Source organism: Paraphaeosphaeria sporulosa (assembly GCF_001642045.1).
Source record: "Paraphaeosphaeria sporulosa strain AP3s5-JAC2a unplaced genomic scaffold CC84scaffold_3, whole genome shotgun sequence".
Lineage (NCBI taxonomy): Eukaryota > Fungi > Ascomycota > Dothideomycetes > Pleosporales > Didymosphaeriaceae > Paraphaeosphaeria > Paraphaeosphaeria sporulosa.
Genome location: NW_017253362.1, coordinates 1,994,290 through 2,006,947, shown reverse-complemented (window position 1 = coordinate 2,006,947; position 12,658 = coordinate 1,994,290). Strand labels below are relative to the sequence as shown.

The window sequence follows — 12,658 nt, the reverse complement described above, 5'->3', positions numbered from 1 at the left end:
CGTGTCTGTTAGCTCGACAGCGGGAAATGAAGCTTACAGCGTTTAACCAGGCTAGATGGTCACCCCAAGAGCACTTTTGGAGTGAAGGAAAAGACCCGAGAAGCATCTATGCGTATCAGTCCCTCAGCGGGGCAACAACAGCAGTTGGGCATATCAAAAAAAAGCTAGCAAAGTCAATCAATCGAACCGTGTTATCAGTACGAGCAGGATGCCTCACCTAAGCTGTCATCGGCACTTGACCACAGGTGATACGGAATAGTCAAGGCACACAATGACCTAAATTCTTGACTCCAACTTATGACCCCCCTCACTCTGGCTGATGGTAATACGGCACAGCTCTAAATTTGCAACAGCAGACACTTGACGTTCTTGATTTCAGCATGGCAGGACAAGGTTGCGAGCCATGTTGGGCATGAAAAGGTGAAGGGCATGGTCATACTGCTCTTTGTCTGCAGCTCCGCTAGGAAATGTCACAGCGATGTTTAAAAGGCAAATACCGTCTTCGCTGAGGCTAATGCCACCGGAAATCCGTTTGAAGATCTACCCTACTTGCGTCCAAGAGAAGAGGTAAGGAAATTATTGTGTGACCCACGTAAGCCTGCAAGCTTTCTCATGCTGGTCTACATGTATTCACGGACGAGCGTTTCAAGGCGAGGACGTCAGTGTTACGATTGGCTTAGCATGGACGTTAGGTCAGCACGCGAGATTTGTGCTTTGATTGGATGAGGGCACCCGAGGCTCCACCCCGACTGCCAGGGAATCGCGATATCTGTACAACCTCACTGCAGCCTGGCACACTACTTCTTTTCGAGCACATGTACCTAGGGTATGGACGCACAATCGAAACCTTGTTCTGTTCAATTGAACTTACATCGTGCGCTGGCAATAATACCGAGGATGTTAAACAGACCAGGGTGTCCAAACACGCTAACCTGCCACGTCAATGGCGGTGTAGAACCCGTGGCGGTCATATACAAGTCGCGTTCTTTGATCGTCGCGGGACTGCTTTCAAACCTTTAGACACACCATGAGCCATCGAAGACCGTCCGTTTTCGGGTCCCTTTTCGGCTCCAAGTCGTTCAAAGAAGTTACCAATGCCGCCAAACAAGTCTCCCCACTCGTCAAAACCGTGCAGGCGGTGGAAGGCATCTTCCAGGCTGGGGAGCTGATGTACAACGCCAACGAAACCGCTGGCAACCTGAACGAATTTATACCCAAGGCGTCAAAGATTGTAGACCGCCTCGAGGCATTTGTTCCCTCTATTCAGATTATGGGTCGCTCATTTTGTGATACGGTCAAAATCTTCAGTACCTTCAATACCATCGCCACCACGGTGGGCATTGGCGCAAACGTGGTTCTGACCTACCAGGGTGTCCAAGCTCTGCATCTCATCGCGGCACAATTGAAGGAAGTTTCTACAGCGCTAGCTGCGCAGACAGCACTACTGGCACAAAAGGACTTCCCGCAATATGTGTACGATTTGATCCGTGAGAGGCTGGGACAAACCTCCGATGATCTGAATTACGAACATTGGTTCTTCGTTTACCATCCAGATAACGACTGGTATGTACATCTAAGGCACAGATCGATCACATGGTTTCTGGTGTTTGCAATTTCAGACCCTCTCCATGGGTCTAGATTCACCTGACTTCAACAGCAACCGAAACTACCTATTCGTGCCCGATTTCTATCATCCATGCACACTGCGCTGACCTTGTTCTTTTGCATTATAGGTATCCCAAATTCTACCACCTACTCGAGGCAAAGCCTTTAGGACCTGCCTTCTGCGGCTACACGAATCAGATCGACACCGCGTTCAGCTTCATGATAGCAGCGCGACAATACGCCAACACAGAGAGGGATCGACGAGCGAAGAAACAGGGACGGAGAGTGCGTCCTGTGATGCTCCATCTTCTTGTCCCGGCTTATCAGCCCATTGTCATCGCCGAAGCGCTCAAGATCCCGGAAGAGATCGGCGATTTTACCATAGAAGGAAGGGTGAACAGCAATAAACCCTTTGTGTGGATGAACTTGCCCGAGGATCAAAGGAATTATGTTGTGGACGTTGGCCAGTGGATTCCTCCCACGCCAGGCTGGTGGGAGTTCGCGATGTCGAAACTGGGGCTGGCGGAGCAGCCTCTTCAGCTGAAGGAAGCGAGGATACTGGGACAAAGTCAGCATCCGGTTGAACAGCTATTAGAGGACACCTCTACAGAGCAGATCGAAGCAGAGAACCAGGGAAGTCTTGAAACGAAAGACGCCCTAGAAGCTCCAGATCATGGCAAAGATGGTGCTCAGCGCCGGAGGAATGCCACTCCTCTACATCAGCGGCGCCGAAAACACACTAAGAAGTAGAGATGATGGCATTACTCGAAGAAATGGCAACGCCGGTATCAGTCAGGGAAGTAATTCACGGGAAATCGTCGCCCCATCGCCGGGACCACCACTCACAAGCGATAAACTCGGGTACCCACAAACTGGTACTTATTGTCGAAAGCCTTGATCGATTAGGAGCAATGTTGAGGCAGAGTCTATGGCGGTCGCTTGAACCAGGACAAGACACGGATAATCCCAATCGGATCCCACGTTACGCAGGCTCAACCAACCCAGCAGTCTCCTTCTACCTTCGAACGACTATTTGATATCACTTTTTACATGAGAGAGCACAGTTAAGAATGGCGAAGCCATGACTCGATTCTTTCGCAGATTTGACATGCGCTACTTTCTATACTTAAAGAAAGAGGTCCGTCCCCATCCAATACCTTAGGGTTTCGTCCACAAACTCCCTGGACAGCCCTTCGGTGGTAGCAGGTCTTGGCCTCTTCTACCCATGATCTTCCAAGCTAGCCCCGAGGGTCGTGCACCCTTCAACTCCCGAGCCTGTGTTGCGTATCACTGTACCGGATATGTAGGCGAAGTCTAAGTGCTACGCGCACTATGCGCCTTCCACGAAAGCCCTGAAGTCTATGCACATGGCCAAGATACATCGCCCGCGAGCTTGTATATTACCGAAGGTAGCCGCTCCTCTCTGGCCGGCAGTGTTGAGCTTGATTGTTGGGGTGGGCAAGGGACGAGATCCGATAACCCCAACCCCAAGGTGCAATACCCGCCAAAGCGCAATACCCGCAAGCGTTAGCCGTGTGGCCCACATGACAACTTCACCGATCGAACTACAGGAACATTACCGCGGCCTTATCGAGTGAACGCCTGCTTCTGGAAGCCGCCTTCCGGCAAAGCCTTCCACGGCTTGATCCGCTCAAGGTGTGGAGCAGCTAGTACCGTTGCTAGTTCCAAGCTGATAGCATTTGAGGACGTCAATTTGTACGAGTGACTACGAATTTTCTACACAGGAACGCTCAGACTAGAGAACAGAACTCCACTTGCAGTCTTATACACCTCTTTTGCCTTGCGCCCTACGGTTGTCTTATAATTGTTGTACTACGCTCAATATTCACCTTCGAGGCACGCATTTACCTTACACCCTTAGCCTCCCTTGGAGCTCTACCATACGCTACATCTCGAACTTCCATCAACCGCACGCTCGCCTTTCGCGTCCTTTGACTATTATTACCCTGGCCTATTCTAAAAGTACCGAAGCAATATGCCAGGAACGATCATCGAAGGCGGTTGGAGGCGCTTGAGCGTGGCTGTCATCGGCGGCGGAATTGGAGGCCTATCCGTAGCCATTGCGCTACGTCGCGCAGGTCACGATGTCACCATCTATGAGCGCAACGACTTCGCTGGAGAGGCTGGAGCATCAGTTTCATGTGCCGCAAATGGTACTCGATGGTTACACGAGTGGGGCGTCGATGTCCAGAAGGGCGATCCAGTCGTACTGAAGAAGCTTATCAACCGCGACTGGAAAACTGGCGATCCCGTCAGTGTTTACGATCTCGACGATTACGAAGAGCGATGGGGCTACGTTTACAACATGTTCCATAGGCAATACATGCACAAGATGCTTATGGACTGTGCGCTACAAGAAGAGGGCGCTGGAGCTCCTGTGCAATTGCTCGTGAACCACCCAGTAAGTTCCCGTCGGATCAAGCATATATACTCTAGGACTGCTCATATATTGACCAACCGGCCAGTGCCAGAATATCGACCTCGAGTCTGGTGAGATCACTTTCACCAACGGCATAAAGGCCAAACATGACTTGATCGTTGGAGCCGATGGTATCGGATCAGTAACGCGCAAGATCATCGGCCTGAACCCGGACAAGAAGCCTGCGGACTCTAGCTGCCTACATGCCAACGTCTTGTCCAAGGATGCACGGAAGCTCGGCCTTGTTGACTACTCTCTCAACAGCGCTCTAGAATATTGGGGCGGCCAGGAAGGCAAGTGGGATAAGATTGTCCTTTCACCGTGCAATGGCGGCGAGCTTCTTTCGTACTACTGCTTCTTCCCTCGATCAGTGGGCGACTACTCCAACCACACATGGGGTGGTGCAGACCTTCCTGTGGAGGAGCTTACTGAAAAGTACCCAGAGCTTGATGCTCAGGTCAAAGCCCACCTTGCCATTGGTATCGAAGTCCAGCCGTGGCGCCTATGGGTCCATCAGCCATATCCTTATCTAGTCAAGAGTAATGTTTGCTTGCTCGGTGATGCTGGCCACCCGGTAAGCAACACTTTCCTCATGGAGGAATATCTAAGCTAACTTGCATTCCAGATGATGCCTCATCAGAGTCAAGGTGCTTGCATGGCCATTGAAGATGCCGCTGCGCTTGGAATTCTGTTCAACAAGGACTACTTCAAGGGAGATGTGAAAGAGTCTCTCGCTGTCTACGAGCAGATCCGTCTGCCTCGTGTTACCAAAGTCCAAGCGTCCGCTGCAAAGGCGGCCTACAACATCAATGAACGCATCGGCAAGTGTACTCACCAACTTTATACGAAATGAGCTATACCTAACAGGTCTTCAGGTTTCTCAAGTAACACCAGCATTAAAGGCTACAAGGTGGAGGACGAGTCGAACAAGCTTACCATCGAGGAGATGAACGGATACGACATGTACAAGGACATCGACCAGGCTTTCGCCGAGCGACGAGGGGTGCCGTACACTGATAGGTACACCAAGGGCCTGCCTTTTGGTCTCAAACTCTCGAATGGTGTCACAGTGGGCGAGTAGGCAGCTCGGCTGTAGGGTCATAAAACATCATCGTTTGTGTTTTCATTTGGTTTGGGGAAGGCCAGTGAGCTGTCATCGCGGCGTCTATCTTGTTGGGGCTATTGTCCGATCGCGGTTGCATGAAACCGAGCTTTGTAATCTAGCGTTAGAGAACGTGAAGCTTATTCCTGTTAACTCTTCAAAGAAACGCACGCTGCCTGTGCGACCAACGTGAAAATACAGGAACGACTTGGCTCATCGATAATAGCGTTGTCTTAGTCTGTTTCTGTGGGAGCTGCAACAAGGGTTCGTACTGTACCCACTTTGCACATAAGGGCCAAGACGGGTTTTGCGGAGGTTGAACGGTGGCAAGACGAAGTGCATTTGGTAAGTACTACAAGACAGCCCTCCAACTGCATATATCTCTCATCTGGGCTGAGGAGTGCCACTGGGACTTGACCAGACAGGCGTACAAAGTCATTGCAAACGTTGACGTCAGCACCTTGAGCAGCACGTACTTCGATGGTAGTCAATTTTATTTCATCTATCATGCTATCTTGGCTAGCTTGATATCCAATGTGAGCTCCAAAGACGCCTTCTCATTTCCCTGGACTGGCACAAAGTCGACAACGAGATCATCTTTCACCGCGAATACTGAATCGTCTTCGAGGTATTTGCTTGACTTGTCGAAGATCTGTGTTGTCAAAGGAGTATACTTGTCGCTCCCCGCCTGATTTCAGTTAGCGACCATTTTCACGTTGCATCCGGGTTTTGGAGCAACTTACAATGATGTGAATGTGAGCTGGTCGATAAGGATGGCGGTCAAGAAGCTGCAACAGCTCGCCAGCTGGACCGTCATATGGTACAGGATATGGAACAGGTCGCAAGCAGTACAGTCCATAATACCCATTCTCATCTGTGGTGAGCTTTCCGCGCAGATTGAATTCTGCTTGATCAGGGTCTTGCTGCTCGTAGAGACCATTTGTACTGCATTGCCAAATATCGATTGTGATACCATTGAGTGGCTCGTTGGTGGCAGCATCACGGACGATTCCGTGCATGTACGTTACTTCGCCATCTTGTGGCATGGTCTTGATGATGCTGGCATCATTCTTGGTGGGCGGCGTATCATGTCGGAAAAAGGGACCCAGGATTGCTGTCTTCGTGGCTTCATAATCAGCTCCTACAAGCTGCTTGTTTGTGATCTCATCGACCAGCCTGGGACATATTTTAACACTGAACACAGAGGTTCACCGTCTGTACTTACGACTCTAAACCGATTACGTCGCACAACAACTGGCCCTCGTTTCGCCTCTCGTTGCTCATCTGACCTGCGCGGTTGATCATGTTGACGCCCATCATCCATTCATCGACTGTTAGGTCAACTTCGCGCGCAAAGTCGTGCAGGTGCTGTATCAAGCTTCCAACAACCTGTGCCACACGGGGGTTGGCTTTGGGCCCTGTAGCTTTGATGACATTCGATGTGAAATCTGGATCATATTGAGGCTTGGGCAGTGTGGCGCCGTTGACGCTGTTAGTGCCGTTGGTTTGCGACATATTTGTGTCTGTGTGTCTCAGCAGGAGAAAGATCCAGATGGGCTGAGTACAGACGAACTGTGAGTGATTTGTACGAGCTCGAATAACTTCAGAAACAATATACGAAGGTGTTGCACCGGCCCTTTCCTACCCCGCAATAGCTTGCAGCTGGCGTGATATGCTGAAGAACACCAAAGTAGAAGGTACACCTTGTACCAATAAGAAACTCAATGTTGCTAATTGGACTACCGGTTCAGCAGGACGGGAAATGCGCGCGCATATCCCCAACACAACAGCGCGTATTGCTGGCCCAGGGTCTATGCGGGTGCGTGTTCGTTAGCCGACGCCAGGTGCCGCATCCGATGCCCCATCGGAACGCCTCCAAGCGGGACCACACCCCCACACTTTTGAAATGGTCGATCTCTAAGTCCTTCAGGATAGGTCTAGTTGGGATCCTCAGGCATCGCATTGCATGTCATGCGCATTTTCGCACATTAAGATATCGGGAGGCGGCATTGCTGTCAAAGTTTCGCGTGCGCAATTGCTTTTGAAGCTGTAAAGCACAATGGTATTCTACAAATCGACCGAAGAGTCGAAAAACATCCTGCAGATTTTACTGAAATTGTTCAGCGAAAATGATAATGAGCTTCCCCAATCAGTTCGCCACCGGACTGAAAATGTTACGTTCGACGCGAAACGAAATTTACCCTACTTCCCGATCCCCTTCAAGGAGACAGAGACCACTGCGGCATTGAAAGCAATCGAGGCATCGGTGGCTGCCGAATTGGGTGATCTAAAAGCCGGAGAAGATTCGCAAAGAGCCATCAAGATTGATCTAGAGAAAACAACTGCTTTCCTATTCCAAGCGTATCTGGCTACTGTCGGAGGCAAAAGCAAGTTGGATCCAGATGTCAAGAGACTTCTCAAAGGTATAACTTATGTGTTTGCCTTCAAAGCTCGGGGTAACTGACCACTCTTGAAGACACGGACCTTCTGAAGGCGCAATCTGATCCGTACCGTCGCATGTCTGCAAATCTGTACGAGACGAAAAATCAGGGAGAGTACTACCATATCCATGGCTCACTTGAAGCATCGACAACCTTGGGTATGATCGGTTTAGAGCCTTTTCGGCCTGATCTTGAAACCCATGAGGAGATCGTCAGTACGATAGAAGATGCCGTTCGAAAACTCACGATAGACGAGCTCGAAGAAATGAATGCCGCCAATAAGCAGGCCGGAGTACCCGTGATGAAACATGAGGACTTTTTGAAGACACCACATGTAAGCATCCAGTTTCGCTATCTGTATTCCAAGTAATTGACGCTGATGACAAATATAGGGAAGGGTAGCAACGAAAGCTTTGCCATGGAGCGTACACTCACTGGAAGAACAGACACCGCCTTTTCCTCTCCCATCCAGCGATGATAAAAGACCACTCTCCGGTATCAAAGTTCTTGAACTATGCCGAATCATTGCAGGGCCCACAATTACCCGCATCCTGGGCGAGTATGGTGCCACTGTCTTGAAGATCACGAGCCCTCACCTAAGCGATGTTCCATTCTTTCAGGTTGATGGGAACATGGGTAAACATGCAGCGGATCTGGATTTGAAGACCCCGGAGGGAAAAGCAAAATTCGAAGAGCTGCTTGCTGATGTGGACATCGTTGTCGATGGCTATCGACCTGGAGCCTTTGATCGACTCGGCTACGGCCCCAAGCAGCTATGTGAGATGGCTAAGCGCCGAGGAAAAGGTATTGTTTACGTCAACGAGAACTGCTTTGGCTATGAAGGAGAGTGGGCTCATAGGCCTGGGTGGCAGCAGATTGCCGACTGTGTATGTTCAATAAGGTCCAAGAGCTGGCGCTATGTCTGCGACGCTAACAATTACTCTGCAGGTTTCTGGTGTTGCGTGGGAACAAGGCAAGTTCATGGGCCTCTCAGAGCCTGTAGTGCCACCGTTCCCTATATCAGATTACGGTACAGGCTGCATGGGTGCCATTACTGCTCTACTTGGACTGTTACACCGAACGAAACGAGGTGGATCATGGCATGGTAAAGCCTCCCTGTTACAATACGATCTGCTCCTCTTCAAGGCAGGTCTGCATACGGAGCAAGTCCAGGAGCAGCTGCGTCAGTTGATGGGACCTGAGTTCCTGGCGCTGCGTCACGACAATAGCGTGGATCAAATCAGCGGTACTGCATTACGACAGATGCGCCGACAGTTTCCTGCCTTCTTCACGCGCCCAAAGCTACTTGATCACTGGTATGCAGACAAGTACAATGCAAACATTGAAGTAGTCAACCCGGTCGCAGAGATCCAGGGTCTTGAGATTGAGTTCCAGAGGGCTAGCCGCCCAAACGGCTCGGATTTACCCACGTGGGACTTTGGATCTGAGGCAGATGTTCGAAAAGGGTCATGATTGTGAACTAAGTTACTACATAGGTATGCATAAGCGTCAATGAAGAAGCTGTTGAGACTCGCACCGTACTTCGTAGATGAAGCGTTACGTAAGCTGTCTAAATATGTATTGTTCTTAGGAGTAGAGGATATTATGCGTATTAAAATGCAAGAAGATGCGCCGTAGAGACAATTATCATTGGCGTCCACGGTCTTCGCCCATCTTAATCATTGAAGGCACTGTACGACTGAAGGTTGCTTTTCCACGCGCCTAGGTATCGTTAATATGCAAATGCCAACCGGTAAATGGACTTTCACGCCGGTCAGATATGGTATCGTTTTCTATGAGGATATAGTGAGATTTGACATGCCCATCTGGAGTAATGCGTCCAGGGCCAAGACGTATGCGTCTGACACGCTCCATACACGCATGCGATTTTCAATCAAGTTTCAATTTTGGACTGGGCCGGCATACAACGCACCAGAACTTGGCGGGTACGTTTGCCGCTTCGGGTATTGCAACAGAACGCTTCCGCGATCCCCCACCACACTTTGGTCATTCGCCAGTGAACGCGTCCGCCCCTCTCTAAGCATATCCGGGGATGTAGCTTATGTGCCGGGCGAAAGCGTTGGTGCGGAGCTCTAAGGCTCCCGGGTCCCGCCTTGAGATCCGAGTGTCAGCCTCCGCAGTTGCTTAAAGCCCCAATCCATCTGGGCACGTTACCTGCACCAACATCATCGCTTTCTCAGCTCAACTTTCGAACAGTATCAATCAATACCACCAAAATGCTTGGAAAGGTTATTCTGGAAGAAGCATTTGCGCTGCCTCGATTGGAGAAAAAGACAAAATGGTGGGCAGGCATGTTCAGCACAGACGCTGAGAAGCATACGCAAGAGATCCAGGATGTCACCGATATTCGATTGAAGTACGCGGACAAGTATGGTGTTGGCTATACTATTGTATCGTACACAGCGCCTGGTGTTCAAGATATCTTTGACCCCAAAGAAGCTCAGTCTTTGGCTGTGGAGATCAACGATTATATCGCCGAGCAGATCAAGCCATTCCCCGATCGGCTCGGAGCCTTCGCGTAAGCTCGCCAGGCGCCCTGATACTCCCATTGCCACTTGCTAATTCAAGATACAGGACTCTGTCCATGCATAACCCGAATGAAGCTGCCAGTGAACTGAGGAGAACGGTCACTCAGTACGGATTCAAGGGAGCCCTGGTGAACGATACCCAGCGAGCCGGCACCGATGGCGAAGACTACGTGTTCTATGACCAGCCAGAATGGGATGTTTTCTGGCAAACTCTGGTCGAGCTCGACGTGCCTTTGTACCTGCACCCTAGAAATCCCACGGGTATCGTCTTTGAAAAACTGTGGAAGGACCGACAATGGCTCATCGGCCCTCCTCTATCTTTCGCTGTTGGAGTTAGTCTGCATGCTCTCGGAATGGTCACGAACGGTGTATTCGACAGAAACCCAAAGGCCCAGGTAATCCTTGGACACTTGGGCGAACACATTCCTTTCGACATGTGGCGCATCAATCACTGGTTCGAGGTAAGTCGGACTACACTTTTTACTTGAAACTTACATTTTGACATAATCCAGGATCGCAAGAAGAAGCTTGGCCTTGATTGCAAGAAGACTATCCGCGAGTACTTCAATGAGAACTTTTGGGTGACCACCAGCGGTCACTTCTCCACGACAACTCTTAACTTCGTCAAAGATCAGGTCAGCTCTGATCGCATTCTATTCTCGGTTGACTATCCTTTTGAGACATTCGAAGACGGATGTGTATGGTTCGACAATGCGGAGATGAACACCGGAGACCGTCTTAAGATCGGGAGGGAAAACGCAAAGGGCCTCTTCAAGCTCAATGAGTACAAAGACTCGAATGAAAAAGTGATATAGGCATTGGCGAATTCAAAAACGATCAGTTTTCGAGCAAAACTGTGCTACCAAGGGTCCTGTACCACATGTTGACGCAATCACGTGACGAGCACTGGGAGTGAACAAGAATTGTGAAAGCAATGCTAACTCTTTGCGTAGATGTTCTGGCGATGCGACTATTTGATGTTCCCACAATTATCCGAGGGGGCCAAAGACAAGCACGAAGTTTGGTTAGTTGTGAAGAAATTAATATTCAAGGATTCGGTTCGGTAACAATGCTTCCCGGCCCTGATAAACTTTTTTGTTCTGCACTGCCATCAGGCCTCCAGCATCGTCTTGTTTCTACGCGCTAGTCGAAAAGCAAAGTTCACAGGAATGTAGTACAGTCCTACACTCCTTGAAATCGCGATCTGCGCACTCCCGCCACATACGTAATCCGCTGCCGATCATGCCGCTCCTGCTAGACTCAGCTCTGCCACTTTGCAGGCACTGCCATCAGGAACAAACACAGTCCAACTGTATGCAACGACCAGCAATGGAGAATGACGTCAATGAAATGTTGGAGATGTCACCGCATACATCTTGTTGGTGACTAAATTTAGATAGTGAATAGTACAAGTCAGGACTACTTGCTTTGTTGCCCAATGCCAATCTCAGCCAGAGTATATACTATAGTACATATGGATTTAACATCAATTGCTTCTATACGAGACCAAGAACGAACACAATAACCACACTTCAGCGCTTCTCTGTGCAACTACTCGACATGACTACTCAATACTTAGTAAGATTCCTTGAAAAACTCTTAAAACACATTTTAACTTCCTGACAAGACAAATTCCTATCTCGGCCCAGCCTATAGCCTCCAGCCCAACCACTCTTCCTCCATACCCTCAGGCGTACATTGCGCTCCCTCGCGTAACGGCGGCCTTCTGTGGACCCTCGTCCCTACGCCCGAAGACCCCACCAAGTTTAACATCTGTACAACGGACCCGCAAAGCAGGCAACCCAAATGCCTCGACATTTACAACGACAACTCTTCCGACCGGACACGGGTTCGGCTTGCAGACCCGGGACACTACGCTGGCCAGATGTGGACTTTAATCTCCCAGCGAGAGCCAGGGTATTTCAAGCTATCGAATGACTGGACCGGAGAAGGGTGGTATTTGGACACGTACAGCGATAGTTATGAGGCATTCATGAGCCAGGGTGATGCTACGGGGCAATATTGGGCGATCCAGGGGGTTGGATCGGGGAGCGGGGCGCATACGGTTCCTGTTCAGACTTATGATGATAATCACCATCACTGTTATGATCAGGCGGGGAAGATTGCGGGAGGTGCGGCAGCGGGTTATTTGGGCAAGAAGCTGTGGAAAAAGCTTACGTAGATCGTCTTATGACTTATACGGATTGGTACATCCTTTCTTAGTCGGTGCCACTCTCAGTTTTTCCCCGTCTATTCTTTATTCGCAAAGGGAGAATCAAGCTGTTGCGAACATGCCACCCCCGACCTGGGATGATTACGATTTTAGGCGTTGTACGGTATGTACAGTAGAAACTAGCGTGCTGTCAATAGCGGCGCTCGAGGTAGATGAAGAAGCACTCACGTCCGATGATAGTCTACATTGAAGAAGCATCAGCGGACGCTCTTTATTCGGCTCTGTGGCTCGATGCTGCTGAGACTAAGAATGACGATCTTACCGGCTGATGACTTAGACCTGAGGTGG

At 50.0% G+C, this 12,658-nt stretch overlaps 6 protein-coding genes across 6 annotated transcripts; 5 read left to right on the top strand and 1 right to left on the bottom strand.

Annotated features, from left to right (window-relative positions):
- Positions 1-964: 964 nt before the first annotated feature.
- On the top strand, positions 965-2,661 carry CC84DRAFT_1239851 (uncharacterized protein). Its single transcript, XM_018183990.1, has 2 exons — positions 965-1,563; positions 1,734-2,661. Exons 1-2 carry the CDS (start codon positions 1,028-1,030, stop codon positions 2,353-2,355), a joined length of 1,158 nt encoding a protein of 385 aa, XP_018038943.1. The 5' UTR covers positions 965-1,027; the 3' UTR covers positions 2,356-2,661.
- A 756-nt stretch (positions 2,662-3,417) lies between these two features.
- On the top strand, positions 3,418-5,283 carry CC84DRAFT_1194726 (putative salicylate hydroxylase). Its single transcript, XM_018181364.1, has 4 exons — positions 3,418-4,027; positions 4,092-4,619; positions 4,671-4,866; positions 4,921-5,283. Exons 1-4 carry the CDS (start codon positions 3,602-3,604, stop codon positions 5,124-5,126), a joined length of 1,356 nt encoding a protein of 451 aa, XP_018038942.1. The 5' UTR covers positions 3,418-3,601; the 3' UTR covers positions 5,127-5,283.
- A 350-nt stretch (positions 5,284-5,633) lies between these two features.
- On the bottom strand, positions 5,634-6,957 carry CC84DRAFT_1162499 (hydroxyquinol 1,2-dioxygenase). The gene is made up of 4 exons (XM_018178009.1): positions 6,721-6,957; positions 6,373-6,670; positions 5,891-6,323; positions 5,634-5,835 (listed from the first exon to the last, which is right to left on the bottom strand). The coding sequence occupies exons 2-4, from the start codon at positions 6,660-6,662 to the stop codon at positions 5,653-5,655; spliced, it is 906 nt and encodes a 301-aa protein (XP_018038941.1). The 5' UTR covers positions 6,663-6,670; positions 6,721-6,957; the 3' UTR covers positions 5,634-5,652.
- A 249-nt stretch (positions 6,958-7,206) lies between these two features.
- Positions 7,207-9,061, top strand: CC84DRAFT_1203915 (CoA-transferase family III; the record flags this gene model as incomplete). The annotated part of the gene is made up of 4 exons (XM_018181862.1): positions 7,207-7,570; positions 7,624-7,922; positions 7,981-8,475; positions 8,537-9,061. The coding sequence occupies 4 exons, from the start codon at positions 7,207-7,209 to the stop codon at positions 9,059-9,061; spliced, it is 1,683 nt and encodes a 560-aa protein (XP_018038940.1).
- A 764-nt stretch (positions 9,062-9,825) lies between these two features.
- On the top strand, positions 9,826-11,008 carry CC84DRAFT_1239841 (2,3-dihydroxybenzoic acid decarboxylase; the record flags this gene model as incomplete). Its single annotated transcript, XM_018183989.1, has 3 exons — positions 9,826-10,127; positions 10,184-10,598; positions 10,650-11,008. The coding sequence occupies 3 exons, from the start codon at positions 9,826-9,828 to the stop codon at positions 10,950-10,952; spliced, it is 1,020 nt and encodes a 339-aa protein (XP_018038939.1). The 3' UTR covers positions 10,953-11,008.
- A 689-nt stretch (positions 11,009-11,697) lies between these two features.
- Positions 11,698-12,319, top strand: CC84DRAFT_1203914 (uncharacterized protein; the record flags this gene model as incomplete). Its single annotated transcript, XM_018181861.1, has 2 exons — positions 11,698-11,715; positions 11,765-12,319. The coding sequence occupies 2 exons, from the start codon at positions 11,698-11,700 to the stop codon at positions 12,317-12,319; spliced, it is 573 nt and encodes a 190-aa protein (XP_018038938.1).
- Positions 12,320-12,658: the final 339 nt, after the last annotated feature.

Excerpts from the sequence above, each read along its gene's own strand:
- CC84DRAFT_1194726 (XM_018181364.1), top strand. The coding sequence starts at position 3,602 with ATGCCAGGAACGATCATCGAAGGCGGTTGGAGGCGCTTGAGCGTGGCT. Across the intron at positions 4,028-4,091 it reads AATTGCTCGTGAACCACCCA|TGCCAGAATATCGACCTCGA; the intron begins GTAAGTTCCCGT and ends CCAACCGGCCAG. Across the intron at positions 4,867-4,920 it reads CAACATCAATGAACGCATCG|GTTTCTCAAGTAACACCAGC; the intron begins GCAAGTGTACTC and ends ACAGGTCTTCAG.
- CC84DRAFT_1239851 (XM_018183990.1), top strand. The coding sequence starts at position 1,028 with ATGAGCCATCGAAGACCGTCCGTTTTCGGGTCCCTTTTCGGCTCCAAG. Across the intron at positions 1,564-1,733 it reads TACCATCCAGATAACGACTG|GTATCCCAAATTCTACCACC; the intron begins GTATGTACATCT and ends TTTGCATTATAG.
- CC84DRAFT_1162499 (XM_018178009.1), bottom strand. The coding sequence starts at position 6,662 with ATGTCGCAAACCAACGGCACTAACAGCGTCAACGGCGCCACACTGCCC. Across the intron at positions 6,324-6,372 it reads GACGTAATCGGTTTAGAGTC|GCTGGTCGATGAGATCACAA; the intron begins GTAAGTACAGAC and ends AATATGTCCCAG. Across the intron at positions 5,836-5,890 it reads CAGCTCACATTCACATCATT|GCGGGGAGCGACAAGTATAC; the intron begins GTAAGTTGCTCC and ends AACTGAAATCAG.